Raw genomic sequence first — 18877 nt, 5'->3', positions numbered from 1 at the left:
GACATCAAAGCCAGAAACAGTATACTGGGTAAACTCACCAGGATGGTACCCTAGGAAAGTGAACTATGAAGAGAAACATGAGATACTGAGGCAACTCCCACTGGAATTCTTTATTAGTTTTGAGGATTTTGATGGGGCACACAGGGAAAAATTCTTCTTCCGAGTGGGGAGTCACTTAGAGTCATAGAATCATAGACGTTTACAGCATGGAAACAGGCCCTTCGGCCCAACTTGCCCATGCTGCCCTTTTTAAAAAAAAACCCTGAGCTAATCCCAATTGCCCGCATTTGGCCCATATCCCTCGATACTCATCTTACCCATGTAACTGTCTAAATGCTTTTTAAAAGATAAAATTGTGCCCGCCTCTACTACTACCTCTGGCAGCTTGTTCCAGACACTCACCACCCTGTGTGTGAAAAAATTGCCCCTTTGGACACTTTTGTATCTCTCCCCTCTCACCTTAAACCTATGCCCTCTAGTTTTAGACTCCCCGACCTTTGGGAAAAGATATTGACTATCTACCTTGTCTATGCCCCTCATTATTTTATAGACCTCTATAAGGTCACCCCTCAGTCTCCTACGCTCCAAAGAAAAAAGTCACAGTCTATTCAGCCTCTCATAACTCAATCCATCAAGTCCCGGTAGCATCCTAGTAAATATTTTCTGCACTCTTTCTAGTTTAATAATGTCCTTTCTATAATAGGGTGACCAGTATTGCACACACTATTCCAAATGTGGCCTTACCAATGTTTTGTACAACTTCAACAAGACGTCCTAACTCCTGTATTCAATGTTCTGACCGATGAAACCAAGCATGCCGAATGCCTTCTTCACCACTCTGTCCACCTGTGACTCCACTTTCAAGGAGCTATGAACATGTACCCCTAGATCTCTTTATTCTATAACTCTCCCCAACGCCCTACCATTAACTGAGTAAGTCCTGCCCTGGTTCAATCTACCAAAATGCATCACCTCGCATTTGTCTAAACTAAACTCCATCTGCCATTCGTCAGCCCAATGGCCCAATTGATCAAGATCCCGTTGCAATTGGAGATAACTTTCTTCACTGTCCACTATGCCACCAATCTTGGTGTCATCTGCAAACTTGCTAATCATGCCCCTTACAATGTGCTATTAATTTTAATTAGCCAGATAGAGGGAAAAATGGGTGAAACTGCTTTACAAGGAAGTCTCACAACACCAGGTTAAAGTCCAAGAGGTTAATTCAGTATCACGAGCTTTCGTAGCTCTGCTCTTTCATCAGGTGAGTGGAGAGTTAGGTTCACAAACAGGGCATATATAGACACAGACTCAATTGCAAGATAATAGTTGGAATACAAGTTTTAACAGGCAATCAAGTCTTTACAGGTACAGACAATGTGAGTGGGCAGAGAGTTAAGGACAGGTAAAGATTTACTGGAACAGGGAGTGGTTGAGGGGAAGCTATTGGGTTTTTCTTAGATTTGCTAAATATTTAAAGCAAAGAAAGACCAACAGAAGAGAATGGGACAATGGGATTAATTTTGGAAATCTGTAGGCATGATCCAACTTAGAAATGATGGGTTAAATGTCCTCATTCTGTGTTCTAAACAAAGTAACATAAGAAATAGGAGCAGAAGTAGGCCATTTGGCCAATTGAGCCTGCTCCATCCATTCAAACAGATTATGACTGATTATCTACTTTGAGGATGATATGAAAATTAGCATTGTGAGAATGGTGTAGAAGGGCATCGACAGGCTGATGGAATGACCAGACAAGTGCAGATGAAATTCAATGCAGTGATTAATTTTGATTAGAAGAACACAGAGAGACAATATTAAGAGCACAATTTTAAAAAGGGTGCAGGAGCAGAGGGACCTGGCTGTACATGTGCATTAGTCATTGATGGTTGCAGGACTGGTTGAGAGAGCACATAGAAAAGTATAAGGTATCTTGGACTTTAACAGAGACACAAAGTATAAGAGCAAGGAGGCTATGTTAAACTTGTATGAAACACTGATTTGGCCTCAATTGGAGTGATAGCACCTCACTTAGGAAAGGAGTGAAGGCATTAGATAAAGTGCAAGAAAGATTCACAAGAATGGTTCCAGCGATGAGGAACTTCAGTTACATAGATCAGAGAAATTGGGATTGTTTTTCTTGGAGAAGAGAAGACCGAGAGGAGATTTGATAGAAGTATTCAAACTTGAGGGGCCTGGATAGCAGATCAGGAAAAAACTGTTTCCATTGATGAAAGGATGGAGAATGAGGGGAAACAGATTGCAATTAATTGGCAAAAGTAGTAATGGAAACATGAAAATAATTTTTTTCACCTGACATGTGGTTAGGATGTGTGTGTGTGTGTGTAGTGGAGGTAGGTTCGATTGAGACATTTGTGAAGGAATTGGATTATGATGTGAAAAGGAAGAATGCGCAGGGTTAGTGAGAGAAGGTGGAGAGTGGCACAAGGTGAACTGCTCATTCGGACAGCCGATGCAGACATAACAGGCCAAATGGCTTCTTTCTGCACTGAAGCAATTCTGTAAGTTTTAATCTAAAAGCCATAAACTGTAAAACAGTATCTACATGTGTAACTAGTTAAAACAAAACAATTCTCTTTTAAATGTAACATACCCAGTGTCTGTAAAACATGTTCAATTGTGCCCATTCGTCACCTGCCATTTTGATTATATTCCATTCGTGGTCTGTGAATTGTCTATTCATAATTCGGAAAAACTCTGGGACAGAGCTGCTGCCTGTCAAAGAAATTGAGAAGAGAACCACCCAGTTATTTCACTGTTCAAAATGTATTGAAAACAAAAGAAAATCACAGCATTAGTGAATTTCAAATGGTTTGACTAAATAGATATTTGGATAATAGATATAGATAAATACTAAAGGGGTGATATTGTTCAATGTATATACATATCCAAACAATTAGATTTCATAATTGGCACATCGTTTCTCCAGGGAGCACCATTTCTGAAATATCCTAAATCACCGTTTAATGTTGTGGTTGTGTTCCTGCAAAGTGCAACTTGGTAAATGAAACAACATTAAGCAAATTTGATTTTCCCATCATAACCAATGTGAGAGCTGTAGTTGGGCTCTATAGGACCCTGCTCATTGTTAGACAAACAAAGGTAGTTTTAAGGGATTTATATTGGTAAACATTAGAAATAAAATATAGTATTAAATGTGTTTTTTTTAATGTTTATGTGCCTGGAAGGGTGAAACCTGTAGTTAGATTCATGCTGGGTATGTGTGGGGGTTGGTTAAGTTCCAACTGGGTTTCTATTGTGCTTAGAGAGAGTTACGATGGGAAAAATAAATAAAAAGCATAAGCATGTTGCTTCGCAACAGGAGGTCCACTTCTCAGAGGGAGATATTTCCTTTAGTTGCCCTTTAACTCGGGTCAACTTACCCCATCAAGAAACTCAAACTCTCGAATTATTGTATAATAAATTTCCTTTATTGTGCCCTACCAAGTTACCACAAAAGTGTCAAACTCTACTACACATACTTTAGTACATCAGGCATAAAACTTCGTTATACACAAAGTATTCAACCTCTGTCTTTGCTTTGTTACCCACAAGTATTTAACCACCGACTTACTTTGTTCTACACCAAGTAACTAACTTCTGATTTACTTTGTTATACACAAAATACCTAATCTCTGACCTACTTTGTTATACACAAGGTATTCAGAAGGTATCAAAAGCTTCACAAAATATCCAAACTCACAACTTCGTCTGAGATACGACCCGTGGTGAGGAAACATGATCAGATTCCCTCCTGATGGGCTTTGTTCCAATGTCCCCGAGTCCCAGACTCTGGGTCTTGCTGCTTCTTCTGCAGTGGTTGATCCCGGGTTACTGCTACTGATGTCCCCGAATCTCTCCTTTTTATACAGATATTGCTGGCACTGATCATGCTTCCAGTCATGTACGCTCAGGACTGGCACTACTCAATCACTGTCTTTTTGGTCACGAATGCTGAAGAGTCGTGCCTCTCTCAGAGGTCGTAATTCTCTCAAGAGCATGACACACAGGGCATGTTCAATCACTGTCTGTTCAAGGCATAGCAACAGCCACTGTCCAATCAATTTCTGTGCTTGTTCCATGGGTGCACATCCTGTTCCTTGTTGCTCCCACAGTCCTTAGCCTAATACAAAGTTAGCTCTTTTAACCATCAGACTTTACTGGTATCTTCACTTTGCTGATGCCTTTATGACTATCCATCAGGCCACACTTTGTTCTTTAGTTTTAACTGGAAGCCAGAGCAGTTGGAGACAAGAAGTGAGAATGCAGCTCTTACAACATTGCTAAAGCACTTGGTTTAGAAGGGTAAGAGAGAGGATGTCTCACCCCTTCACTGACATGTCCTCTTGCTGACCTTCCCGATCACTGCCACTAACTTTCCCTCTCACTGACTCTCTGATTGCTATCAAATGTCTCAGAGAGTTCACGAGCATGATTAACGGTGAGCCAGCAGTGGAAGAGTTGGCAAGATAGGGGTACCAGGGAGTGGGAGTGGCATTGATCAATAGAGTTGATGAGTGAGAGTGGTGATGAGCCAGACAGAAGTAGAAAGAGTCAACATATTTCTTCTTTATTTTTGAATTTATTTTATTTTAGAAGTTATTTCATTTACAAATATAGAAATTTAGCAAAGTATTTAAAATTAGAGGGTGTAAAGTTGTAATTTTTTTTCTGATGGAAAAGGTCCCACAGAATCTAGCTTTTACACTGGCTGTAATGGGAAAATCTGATTCGCTTAACATTGTTTCATTTAAAGTTGCACAAGAGAATATTAAGTGAAGAATTATTATAAATGAGGGGACCAAGTATAGTGTATCTAAGTTTGCTGACAAAATAACAGTAAAGTGGGAAAGATGTCGTTTCTAAATGCAGTCACTTAGCTGACACAAATCATTCAGAGGAATTGTAGCTGGGAGAAAGATGCTCTGTTGTTTTAAAATGTAAAACCTAACAGGTTCTTTTGTTTTAGTACAAACTCACACAAACAAATTGGCAAGGTGTAACTGAGCTGGGTTTTTGTGACGTGAATGTGTTCTCGATGGCCTTGTATTTCCAGAACTCTTAGCTTTGAAATGTCTGTCGTCTAATAGTCCTGAACAGGAAGTCATAAAATGGACTAGTTATGATCAACAGACTGAAATATTACTCAGTTAATTGGGTTTAATCTTTTCTTCAAAACTTGTGGACAATAAAGGATCGCAATCATACTCGGCATCAGAAGGGCTACGTGAGACAAAAGTAAGTGAAGTAAATAATGTTTCCAGAGAACAGCTAAGAAATTACACAAGCCACATTTGAAATTGATAGTAAAAATCTTTGATTTTTATATTAATCTTCCATGGAATATTAAGGTGGTGATTACAGCATGTCTACAAGTAAAGTTTGTCAACCATACAAAATGGATTTGCATTTAGCTGATGAGGCAAGGCATCACCCTGAAAGTTGAATTAAATGCTCACATTGCGTTCGCGGAAAAAAATATGTATCTGATAAACGCAAAATACTGCAGATGCTGGAATCTGAAACAAAAACAGAAAAATGCTGGAAAATCTCAGCAGGTCTGACAGCATCTGTGGTGAGAGAATAGAGCCAACGTTTCAAGTCTAGATGACCCGTCGTCAGAGCTCTGATGAAGGGTCATCTAGACTCGAAACATTGGCTCTACTCTCTCTCCACAGAGGCTGTCAGACCTGAGATTTCCCAGCATTTTCCAGTTTTTGCTGTATGTTTTAAAATGATTTGTTTTCTTTTGAAACTTGGTAGAAGGAAAATCAAATATTACAATAAATATACTAAAGGCAGAGAATGTAGAATTGTCCAATATCCTGGCCGGTAGGTTGGCTAAGGCTACTGGGGAGAATTTAAACTAGATAGGTTGGGGAGAGGGGAGCTAGAAGAGTTGACTAGGATCAAGGAACTAATTGATGGGGGGGAGGATGCAGGGGTAAGGGGAATTACAAAATTAATGGTAGAGGAGAGGGTGCAAGTGAATGAAGGCGGTAATTTAGATAAGGGAGTAGAGGGAGAGGGTGTTCGCGACTCATCAAAGCGGGTCCAGATAAAAGCTGGAATAAGGACACTTTGCCTGAATGCACGAAGCATTCGGAACAAGGTAAATGAGTTCATGGTGCAAATCAGCACAAGTGGGTACGATCTAGTGGCCATTACAGAAACGTGGCTGAAAGGTGACCAGGACTGGGAGATGAATATCCAGGGGTATCAGGCGTTTCGGAAGAATAGACAGGAAGGAAAAGGTGGTGGGGTCGCGCTATTAATAAGAGATAATATCAGGGTAGTACTGAGGGATGACATAGGCTCTGAGGAACAAAACGTGGAATCATTATGGGTAGAGATGAGGAATAGTAGAGGGAGAAAGACACTAGTAGGTGTGGTATATAGGCCCCCAAATAATAATGTTGAGGTAGGGAGGGCTATAAACAAGCAGATAAGGGATGCGTGTAAAAACGGAACGGCAATAATCATGGGGGACTTCAACATGCACATTGACTGGCAGACTCAAGTCGGTAAGGGTGGAATGGAGGAAGAGTTCTTAGAATGCTGTCGGGATAGTTTCCTTGAACAGCATGTTACGGAACCGACGAGGGAACGAGCTATTTTGGATCTGGTATTGTGTAACGAGGTAGGTAGAATTAAGGATCTTATTGTGAAGGACCCTCTTGGGTCTAGTGACCACAATATGGTCGAATTTCTGATTCAGATGGAAGAGGAGAAAGTTTGGTCCCAAACCAGTGTCCTCTGTTTGAACAGAGGGAAATATGATAGGATGAGGGATGAATTGGCTAAGGTAGACTGGGAGAGCAGGCTGGCAGGTAGGATAGCTGAGGAACAGTGGAGGATTTTTAAGGAGATCCTTTTCAGTTCTCAGCAAAAATATATTCCAGCAAAAAACAAGGATTGTAAGAAAAGGGAGAACCAGCCGTGGATAACGAAGGAAATAAAGGAGAGTATTAAAATAAAAACAGCTGCGTACAGAGTGGCCAAAAATAGTGGAGAAACAAGTGATTGGGAAAAATTTAAGAAACAACAAAGAGAGACTAAGAAAGCGATAAAGAAAGGAAGGATAGACTATGAAGCTAGGCTAGCAATTAATATAAAAAATGATAGTAAAAGTTTTTATAAATATATAAAAAGGAATAGAGTGGCTAGAGTGAATGTTGGACCCTTGGAGGACGAGGGGGGGAGTTAATAGTGGGAAATGAGGATATGGCTGAGTCTTTAAATAAGTTTTTTGTGTCGGTCTTCACGGTGGAGGACACAAATAGTTTGCCAAATATTAACGATAGAGGGTTGGCAGCAGGAGAAATACTTAATACAATTAATGTTACCAGAGAGGCAGTGCTGGGTAGACTAATGGGACTGAAGGTGGACAAGTCCCCGGGTCCGGATGGAATGCATCCCAGGGTATTGAAAGAAATGTCAGAGGTAATAGTGGATGCGTTAGTGATTATTTATCAAAACTCGTTGCATTCTGGGGTAGTGCCGGTTGATTGGAAAACGGCTAATGATACGCCGCTGTTTAAAAAAGGAAGGAGACAAAAGGCGGGTAACTATAGGCCGGTCAGCTTAACGTCTGTAGTAGGGAAAATGCTGGAATCCATTATTAAAGAGGAGATAGCAGGGCATCTGGATAGAAATGGTTCGATCAATCAGACGCAGCATGGATTCATGAGGGGAAAGTCGTGCTTGACGAACATGTTGGATTTTTATGAAGATGTGACTAGGGCGGTTGATGGAGGAGAACCGGTGGATGCGGTGTTTTTGGATTTCCAAAAGGCGTTTGATAAGGTGCCCCATAAAAGGCTGCTGAAGAAGATTAGGGCACACGGAGTTGGGGGTAGTGTGTTAAAGTGGATTGGGGACTGGCTATCCGACAGGAAGCAAAGAGTCGGAATAAATGGGTGTTTTTCCGGTTGGAGGAAGGTAACTAGTGGCGTGCCGCAGGGATCAGTACTCGGGCCGCAACTATTTACCATTTATATAGATGATCTGGAGGAGGGGACGGAGTGTAGGGTAACGAAGTTTGCAGACGACACAGAGATAAGTGGAAAAGTGAATCGTGTGGAGGACGGAGAAGATCTGCAGGGAGATTTGGACAGGCTGAGTGAGTGGGCGAGGATATGGCAAATGGAGTATAACGTTGATAAATGCGAGGTTATACACTTTGGAGGAAATAATAACAAATGGGATTACTATCTCAATGGAAACAAATTAAAACATGCTAGCGTGCAAAGGGACCTGGGGGTCCTTGTGCATGAGACGCAAAAGCCCAGTCTGCAGGTACAACAGGTGATCAAGAAGGCAAATGGGATGTTGGCCTATATCGCGAGGGGGATAGAATATAAAAGCAGGGATGTCTTGATGCACCTGTACAAGGCATTGGTGAGGCCGCAGCTGGAATACTGTGTGCAGTATTGGTCCCCTTATATGAGGAAGGATATATTGGCATTGGAGGGAGTGCAGAGAAGGTTCACCAGGTTGATACCGGAGATGAGGCGTTTGGATTATGAGGAGAGGCTGAGGAGATTGGGTTTGTACTCGTTGGAGTTTAGAAGGATGAGGGGGGATCTTATGGAGACTTATAAGATAATGCGGGGGCTGGATAGGGTGGAGGCGGAGAGATTCTTTCCACTTAGTAAGGAAGTTAAAACTAGAGGACACAGCCTCAAAATAAAGGGGGGTCGGTTTAAGACAGAGTTGAGGAGGAACTTCTTCTCCCAGAGGGTGGTGAATCTCTGGAATTCTCTGCCCACTGAGGTGGTGGAGGCTACCTCGCTGAATATGTTTAAAGCGCGGATGGATGGATTCCTGATCGGTAAGGGAATTAAGGGTTATGGGGATCAGGCGGGTAAGTGGTACTGATCCACGTCAGATCAGCCATGATCTTGTTGAATGGCGGGGCGGGCTCGAGAGGCTAGATGGCCTACTCCTGCTCCTATTTCTTATGTTCTTATGTCAGGATGGGACTGAAAATCACACTCCTGGATACAGAGCACCTTCCAATTCAGTAAAGCAAGAGCTTGTTTACGATTCATTACAAAGGTGAAAAAACAGCAATACGTCACAGAAGTCAACTGATAAACTGGGCAAGGTACAGTTCACGAACAAGATCATTATTTGGACAGAGCACCAATGTGTTTACAGCTGCAGGAGATGTGAAAAGTATAATATATGATCATCACTTTATCAGGGTTTACAAGCATGCATTTGAGTCCACTGTTCCCACTGCTTGCAGAAGAACTTGCAGCAGCTTTTCTCTGTGGAGGTGGTTTGCTAAAGGCTCAATTTATTACCAGTTATTTAGAGAAGCATTGGATGAAAATTTCAGCGTTTGCCTTTTTATAAAGCCGCTTTAAAACATGTAATAAATATTCTGCGTTTAACGTATTACAAGAACATATGGTCTTTCAAATAGTCATTATAAGATATTTTAAAGAGAAGATGTCTAGGACTCATTGGATGTAATATTTACCTAAAACATCAACAAAAATGAGCAACATTTCAAGTGACTTTGACCTCTTATAAATTACACCGAGTTGATCTTTTGGATAAATGTTGGTCAAAAGATTCCTGTAATCGGTCAACGAATGGCGCCAGTTGGGTTTGCTCTTGCCAGCTTAACGTCCATGATAACTTGCACTGCTAAGTTGCTGAAAGTCTGAGATGGAGGCACTCTCTACAAGGTATTTCCGATCTCAGTAACAGGGCAAACAGCTGTGTATCTCCTTAAACAAGGGGATTGAAGGACTGTGAAGCGAACAGCACAGTCTGAGCAAGTTGGAATGATGAACTCAATATCAAATCATGTATGGCAAAATAAATAAGATTTGGATTGAGAAAGAGAAAAAAGTAGAATTTTAAAAGACTATATATATATATTTAAATCTTCAACAACTGAAACCTGGAAAATGAGACTACATTGATAACAATCTTTGTTGCCTGAAAAGTTGATTGGCAGCAATTAACCATTACCACATTAAAAGTACTTAGAATTGGAATTAATACTTACCGTTTTGTAGCAAGTTTATTTCCAGGGGAAGTATGGGAAATTAACTCTTCCCAATGAATTTGAATGGTGAGCCAGACAGCAAGAGAACATTTCCACGAAGCAAATGGTGGTGGCACATTTCCAATAGCAACCTCTTGATTTCCAAGATTAATTGCCCATACCCCCCCGGTTTTGAGTGAGTAGTACCTTGATGCTGGGCAGGTTGCCTTGAACAGGATGTTGCTACTTGATTACCTTTCTTTCAATCAGATTTTGAAGGATGTTGTACATCTTACCACCATTGAAGTGCCTGTTGTTGGTGTCCAAATTGCCGAAGCACTTGGAGTGCAGGAATCACTGCTGCCTGGTAAATCATGACTATAGTCTCGGGTTTGTCATTCTGGTCTCGGTGCTCTTTTCCTTGGTTGGCCAAAGGCTAAGCTGGCACAATGGAGGCGATGATAAATTTCATGTAGATCATGTATGTCTGTGGCGGTCAGTTTACTTTTGGCATGGAGATGACGGAGGTCAAAGAGTTTTCCATGTAGGCAGTGTTTGATGCTGGCACCAGAGAGCAGTTGATCTTTGATGAGGTGAATAGACAATGTCAGGTAGATTGTAAGAGAGGCTCCTGTGAGCTCCCATTTAGTTCACTGGTAATGTTACAAAACAGGATGGAGGGTGTCCTCAGTTCGGAGACAGGATTTTGCTCCCACCAACACTGTCATAGACAAACGCATGTGACAGGTAGATTGGTGAGGACAATGTGAAGTCAGTTTCACCCTTGCGGTGGATCTCTCACATGCCACAGGCCCAGTGTTCAGAACTTGGCCAGTTCCATCAGTACTGAGCCACTCTTGGTGACGTGCAGAGGACCCCTGCCCAGACTAATTCTGTCCCCTTGCTACTCTCTATGTTTATCACTATTTAACATGGAGAAATATTGATTCATCCGCTGAGGGAGTAGGTTAGGTGTTAATTAGCAGGAGGTTTCCTTGCCCATGTTTGACTAAACTTGCTAAATTGGTGAAGTGTTGCAGGAGGATAGTGAAGGTTCCTCAGAGGTGACTTAATTTGATCACATGATTCATGTGACCTCTCCACCAACTTAGATATACACACCTCGATGAAGACAGGTAGTTGGGTTGCTATGTGATGAGGCATACATCACAAGTGAGCAGATGCTGAAGATGGACAGCAGTGGACAGTCCCAGTCAGAAGGCACTGGACACTCAAAGACTATTTCCTCGGGTGGATGGAGCTATTACAAGGGGGCATAACTATAGGGTTCGTGGTGGGAGATACAGGACGGATATCAGAGGTAGGTTCTTTACGCAGAGAGTGGTTGGGGTGTGGAATGGACTGCCTGCAGTGATAGTGGAGTCAGACACTTTAGAAACATTTAAGCGGTTATTGGATAGGCACATGGAGCACACCAGGATGATAGGGAGTGGGATAGCTTGATCTTGGTTTCAGATAAAGCTCGGCACAACATCGTGGGCCGAAGGGCCTGTTCTGTGCTGTACTGTTCTATGTTCTATGACACTAAAAAGCTCTGCTGAGTTGGACACAGAAGCTGAGCTTCGGGGTTTATTGATGAAGAAAAATATTCTGGAGCAGTATCAGAAAATGTGTGAAGTTCTGCCAGCCTCTCCCAGAGACTCTGTGCATGCTTGAAGATAGATTGGAGGAGTCCATTTCCAGCATGGGTGCCAGAATGTCTCAGGCATTTGCACCGACAGCCACCTCCATGGAAAGTGTGTCAACCTACATGAAGCACCATAGCCATTAAGCAACTGAGTTCATGCCGGCCCTCAGCAATGGACTGAACATGGTGCTTCGGTAGGATGGAGGAAAGCCTGGAGTTGGCAGTTCAGCACATTCCTGAAGGCAGCAAAGGTTCTGCAGCATTAGGCTAGCAGGGAGGTGTGGGTGGCTCATGAGAGCAGAGCTGCAGAAAGTGAACATGGAAATAGGGACTCTGTTCAGTCAGAACTGATACGCTGGGTTCAGTCCTGATGACCAAGATTGTCCCCTGCACAGATACACATACAAATGCATGAACAAGGAGCAGGAGTAGGCCATTCAGCCCCTCGAGCCTGCTCCACTATTTAATAAGATCGTGATCTAATAGGAACCTCAAATCTGCATCCTCTCTCCCTCCGATAACCTATCATCCACTTGCTTACCAAGAATCTATCCACCTCTGCTTTAAAAATATTCAAAGACTCTGCTCCCATCGTCAGTTCAGGAAGAGAATTCCAAAGGCTCACAACCCTCAGAGTGAAAAGATTTTGTTTCATCTCCATTTTAGATGTCCGCCCCCCTTTATTTTTAAACAGTGACCCCTAGTTCTGGATTCTCCCACATGAGGAAACATCTTTTCCCCATCCAACCTGTCAGGACCCCTCAGGATATTATATATTTCAATCAAATCGTCTCTTAGTATTCTAAACCCCAGCGGATACAAGCCTAGCCTGTCCAACTTTTCCTCCCAAGATAACCCACTCATTCCAGGTAAAGTCTGGTACAACCACTCTGAACTGCATCCAACGCATTTACATCCTTCCTTGAATAAGTTGACCAATACTATACACAGTACCTTAGAGCTCTGCAATCTCTCACCATTTAAATAAGTTTATTTGTTATTCTTCTTGCCAAAAATGGAGAATTTTGCATTTCCCACATTATACTACATTTGCCAGGTCTTTGCCCATTTACTTCCAGTGGTTCCCAAAGGGTGCGGCGCGCCACACTGGTGCGGCGAGAGAGGATGGCAAGTGTGGCGGGAAGATTCAAGGACAATCAAAGAAACATTTAAACATGGATAGATATTTTTCCAAAGTGAGAGCAAGGGCATCAAGTGATGCTGAGGACGATCTGAGTCCACGTTGTGATAATTTTTATTCCGAAAGTGCGGCCCAGTGAAAAAAGTTTGGGAACCTCTGATTTTATATCTTTTTGCAGTCTCTTTATCTCCTCTTCGCAACTTACTTTTCTACTTATCTTTGTGTCATCAGCAAAATTGGCAACCATCCCTTTCAATCCCTACATCCAAGTCATTTATATAAATTATAAACAGTTGATGTCCCAGCACTGATTCCTGTGGCACACCACTCGTTACATATTGCCAACCAGAAAAGACACATTTATGCATCCTCTTTGCTTCTTGTAAATACCCTTTATAATATAAGCTTTTATTTTCTGCAATAACCTTTGATGTGGCACTCTATCAAATGTATTCTGGAAATCTAAGTACAGTACATCCACAGATTCTCCTTTATCCACAGATTACACATCTTTGTGTGGGGCTCTCACAAATTCCAAAGGCCACAGGACATCATCCCCAAGCATCTGAACTGTCGGAGCTGGGGAATGAGCAGCCTGCCTCTCGCTCTACTTCTCAGTTCAACGCTTATGAACCTTTCTTTTAGAGCTTCATTATCCCATCCTCCCTATTGCTGCTTGCCTCTTGTCAAGTGACCTACAGCCTTGGGGAAAATGGTACGGCAAGAGTAAAAGAAAATCAATGGGTTTCAGTGACAGGGATAGATTGTTTTATGGGACTGCTTTGTGCTTAGAGCTGTAGGGTGCCGAGTTGGTCTGTCAGATGGTTGTACTATCTCAGATTAGCTGAAGAATGAATTCCTGGCATCGCTGGCAACAGGATGAATGGCTGCAGATGCCCTTTGGCAGGTCAAGCCCCTTCCTCCCTCCTCCAAAGATGCAGAGTGGTCATCGCCATTTTAGCAGCTGTAGTCCTCTCTGCTGGGCTATGTTGTGCAAATGCAGCACACCACAGTTGTTCTGTGTTCAGCACACCTTGCTGACATACTGAAGGCCGTCCCCGGGCCTATCCAGGCGCATCCCCAGATCTATCTAGGCACCTGGACTGCATCTTCAACATCCCAATGCTCAGTGAGCACTCTTAGGATGCTCCTTAGGGAGTAGCCCTTGACTCCGAGGAGCCATCCACTGACTCTCTTCGGTAGTGTGAAGATCTATGGGAGATGTGACTCGCTCAGAACATCCTAGCAGCTTGCAGGAAATCTTGTTCTTGTCTGGTACGACCACTATGCGAGTTTGTTTGTGACTGCCGCTGATCTGTCCTCTATTGTTTTGGCTGCATCATTTAACAGGCTATTGGCTTTGTTGATTGCTGCTCTGCATTGGTTAACTGTCAAATCTATTAAGACTCTAAGGACCTTCTCAGTTGGCTTGCATTCATGTCCTTTTAACTTTGTATATTTTACTACAAAAGGTACAGTAATATTTAGGTCTGTAATAATGTTAAAGGAGCTTGCAGGTGATACTTGTAGAGTACTGAAATGTATATTTGAGAGTTATGCTGTACATATTACAGCTCAGAAGCGCCATCTTGTGGATTCTTCAATACTGGTAATACATTATGAAAAAACATGTCATAAACCTCAATTACTGAGGGAATGCAGTCTCAAGCAAACTTTGTGATTTTAAACCTCTGGAATTTGACTATAAAATTCAAGTATTTAATTTTGAATTGGACATTTTAAAAAAAGTACAAGTTTATTTTCAAGATATTTTATTCTTCCTTGCTTCCTTTTTGGTTATCTACCCCCAACCCCAGACAAACTATAGACAGAATCAACAAACTTGTATTTATGTGGCATCTGTCAAACCTCTGGGTATCTCAACTAATGAATTAGTTTTTGAGGTGTGGTCACTGCTGTAGTGTCAGAAGCACACCAAGCTCTCACAAACAGCAATGAGATAAATCACCAATTAAACTTTTCAACAACTTTGGCTGAGGGATAAAGGTCGGCCAGGACATAGGGAAAATTTCCATGCACTTCCTTTGGACCGAGGTTTGATGTCTCATCCGAAAGACAGCATTTCTGTCAGTGGAGTGCATCCTCAGCACTGCAGCGTGCCAACCCAGGTTTGTCTGAGTGTGGCTTGAGCCTTTACCTACCCATCCTGAGACAAGAGTGGTACCATCGAGTTCAGGCTGACATCTAAAACTGTGATAATGGACAAACATGGCCCTGAGCTTCCCTCGTAGGAACAACCATCAAGACATTTGTGCAGCCACCTTGTTACTCTCCACCAAAAGAAGCTCTGCTCCCGTAACAGCCCACTATTTAACAGGACACTGGACCTGTTCCTCGGCTTTCCCTGGTGTTGTGCCAGCCAGAAAACTGATCTTCAAGAAAAAGCAGCAGCGTGCCACATCAATCCTTCCTCCTCTCTGTGAAGCAGCATACTGATCAGGAACTGAAAGCTAGTACTTCACGAACGCAGCACCATGCCTCAATGTAAACACCCCAGCTCCAGGAGGCTCATTTGAAACATGTCACCTGCCTCCTTTCACATTTCCTCAATCAATATAGTAACAAAGATTTTACATTTTAATGATGCTTTAACAAATGCCTCAGAAACGTTGCAAAGTGGCTCACAAAAAATGAAATACATTGGACAGTTACCGCCACTGTGCATAAGATCCTACAAATAGCAATGAGATAAATGACCAATTATGTTAATCTGATGTTGGTATTGTTGGCTAATGAAGATATTTTGGACAAGACTCCAGAGCTGTCTACTCTTCTTTTTGAATATTTTAACATTTAAGAAAAACTTGGACGGGTTCATGGATGAGAGGGGTGTGGAGGGATATGGTCCAAGTGCAGGTCAGTGGGACTAGACATAAAATGGTTCGGCACAGACAAGAAGGGCCAAAAGGCCTGTTTCTGAGCTGTAATTTTCTATGGTTCTAATAGTGCTATGGGCGGGCAGCTATTCGGTGTATTTTTAACCTACAGATCAAGTAATCTCTGGAGATTTTAATTTCCTGGTTATCCACTGAGGGCAGGACACTTGAAAGACTTGCAGACATTACAGGTACCAGTTACAAGAAATAATCAGATACCTAACTTTAGTCATGATCCTGATGCAATAACAGACCTCCATGTGGGAGAATATGAAAAGGTTGATAATCACACGAATTCAAAAATCACATAAGCTGCTATGAGTTAAAAAAAAACAGAGCTCTTTATAAAAGTCTTCACAGATAAGCATCAAGGCCTTTACTCTGAGAGAATTCATTGAATCAGACATCTGGAACTGGAAGAAGGGAGTGATATCCACAGACGCAGACACAAACTGGGACTTTGATGACAACTTGTAACAATGATGAATTAGGTCAGTTGACACGATTAAGTCTTCATGCTAATTGCATATTATAATTAAGCAAACATGATTGTGATTGATTTTAATATCTGTATTCTATAAATGATGTATCATTAATCAATAACTGAGTCGATAGAGATAACTCCTATACCTTGATTGGTATATGATAGTTACTTGTAATCGAATTTGAAATTATAACTACTTGTGTATTCCTGAATTCTGGACTCTGGCAAGTTATTGTTACTGACCTGTGACTTTCCAGGGACCTCACTATATAGCTTGCATCAAAACAGCTGTTTAAGAGAACTCTGTGACTTGTTCTGGTTGCTTGAAGGGTAAAGTTGTGATCAATTAAAAGGCTGACATCAAAGCCCATGACAAGATAAATGGGCAAAAGTGACCATATTACTAGGTTCAAATCGGTCAAGCAAACTAAAGGAATTAAGAATCCAACACTGCGTCTGGATTTTAAGATGCATAGGACTTAAATCGGGTTAAGCCTATTAGATCAGAATATTACTAATGTAAAGAAGAAATGGAATACCTGCCAACCAAATGCAAAAGGAAGCTGTGCATGGCCCAGGCAAAAGAAGGGTGCATAGACATAAAACAAAGCCAATGATGTTCACTTGCGATATGCAAGGATAAACTTAAGTAAAAAATATTTTTACTGAAAGAAAATAGCTGCAATCCGTTGTGTTTGCAACTGGCCAGGACACCTTGTTAGGTTCGTTTTTAGGAGACTTATTACATTCTTGAGGCAAGGGCCAGGCACCAACTGTTTTGAAACAAAAGAAGTTTTATTCTCTTACATATGCAAGATGGCAGACCCTTGCTCGACTAGTCGCCCAGCAAGAGTGCGCAGAGGCGGGGACAAGTCCCATTTTTATAATATTTGACATTTTACATGAATGCATAATTCGGATCGATTAGCGCTGCTTTCAGCTGGCCAATGAGGCCCCTAGCAACCGCTAGGTACAATTAGCTTCCAATCATATTTCTTTCAAAACAACCATTAACCACGCCTCATTACTTCATAGTTTCAGATGGCTTCAGTTCCCGTTTCTTAAGCTAAACAGACCCCAAAAAGTCTTAATTTTATGATATTGGTTAACCCCAAAATGAGTAATGATCACAAGGGGCCCCGCAGTTGCCTTATACGGTAATCGTGCAGCAGTTAGCTTCTTTTCCCAGCAACCATCGCACAAGCACCACAGGAGCCATGTAGAAGGCAAGCGAGGCCCAAAGTGGCAAGCTGAATGTCAAATTAGCTTAAAATGGAAAAAGGCACTGTGAGCTGCACCCTGCAAGCTGTACTACCACATTCAGTAAACTGCTGACATTGTTTACGATGATTCATTAGCAAAGTGGGCTTAGCTAGTATGTCTGCAAGATTCTGTTTAATACAAACGTTGTTTCTTCAGAATCACCTTAAAGCAGAAGTAAATGTTGTTAACCGCATTTTTCGAACCAAGAATAGGCATGCTTGCTTTATACTGTGTTGCAAAGCCAGCTTTAAGTCTGCAATTTTTGAGAGACCCCCAGGGTCTGCCTCAGATATTAACCCCTTTAATATCTCAGCCTGTTGTCATTTTTCAATTCAAAATTCCATGACTGTGTGAAATTAAAATGCATGGTCAGCAGGTGGCACTGTGGAGCAAATTTGCTCTGAAGATTTGTGGTTTGCCAGTTTTTCTTATTGTCTGAAATTTCCAATACCCTCAATAATCATTTAAACAAAATATTTAAAAATCTGAACATGACATAATACATAAAATTTCATCGAATGCATTCACCAGATTGTCTTTAATTTATAGGCCTCAGCCTGTTTCAAAAGCTTCGGGATCATTTAAAAAATTTTACAATTAAGCAACAACTTTCATTCACAGTTGCATGCTGTCATCATGTAGTTTGTAGAATTTTGCTGCATGAATCGAGACATGAGCAGGGGTTGGAAAGGAGAAGGCTATGGTTCCTCACGAGGACCTGGGAATCTTCTTGTTTCTTTCCAAAACAAAATTTAAAAGCTGGAGTTTGAATTCTCAAACTTTTTATTTCAGGCAAACGGCTTTTGAAAATGCATTTAACAAGTGAGCTTTACTGCAGAGAACTCACAGAAAAGCAAATGCAGCAGGTGAGAATAGCACCACCTGTGTGTGGTGGCCTTTCTTGGGGGGTTCTTTGTGTCAACTGCAGAAGGACGCAGAAATGAATCATTTTGTTTATAAATTGACAGTCACTTTTGGTTTTACGTGTTAAATTTAAAAAGATCTTTTCTGAAGCATGTTAACAGTTTTTTTTAAATATGCAGACTGCACAAATAATACGTGTCCTTTGAGGATTTCTTTTCTTTGAATTTGGAAATCTCTGTTCAATAAATTTGTATCAGTTGGTAAACCCATTGAGAACACACTCCTGTGTGCCTCAGGAACGTGTACCCCTTCAATACTTATAAGTAAGAATATAAAATATAGGCACGAGCTGACAATTGACAAAATATTTCACGTGTAGAAATACATGGGATCGAAGTCTGAAGTTGCAAAAGGGGCCAATGACAGTACAACTTCCATTCCCCGAAGTTCCCTCCCTCACAATGTCCTTGGACGTCGTCTCCTCTTCCCCTCGCTAATTTTGTCAATGCTCCTAGTTCTTCCTGTCTTCCAAATTCTGCTGGGCCCTGGGGTC

General features: G+C 41.6%; 1 protein-coding gene across 4 annotated transcripts in view; it reads right to left on the bottom strand.

Moving 5' to 3' along the window:
• aasdhppt (aminoadipate-semialdehyde dehydrogenase-phosphopantetheinyl transferase) overlaps positions 1-18877 on the bottom strand; it is a 52140-nt gene that overhangs the window by 20055 nt on the left and 13208 nt on the right. For all 4 annotated transcript variants that reach the window (XR_013498882.1, XR_013498883.1, XM_078222035.1 and 1 more), the window contains exon 3: positions 2615-2736. Coding sequence is in view for 2 of the 4 variants with exons in the window: in XM_078222035.1 (XP_078078161.1) it covers positions 2615-2736 (122 nt within the window). In the remaining 2 variants the exon portion in view is untranslated. The remainder of the gene's footprint in view (positions 1-2614; positions 2737-18877) is intronic.

This window comes from Mustelus asterias, chromosome 10 (assembly GCF_964213995.1).
Source record: "Mustelus asterias chromosome 10, sMusAst1.hap1.1, whole genome shotgun sequence".
In the NCBI taxonomy this organism is placed as follows: domain Eukaryota; kingdom Metazoa; phylum Chordata; class Chondrichthyes; order Carcharhiniformes; family Triakidae; genus Mustelus; species Mustelus asterias.
This window is presented reverse-complemented; position numbering and strand designations above follow the sequence as displayed.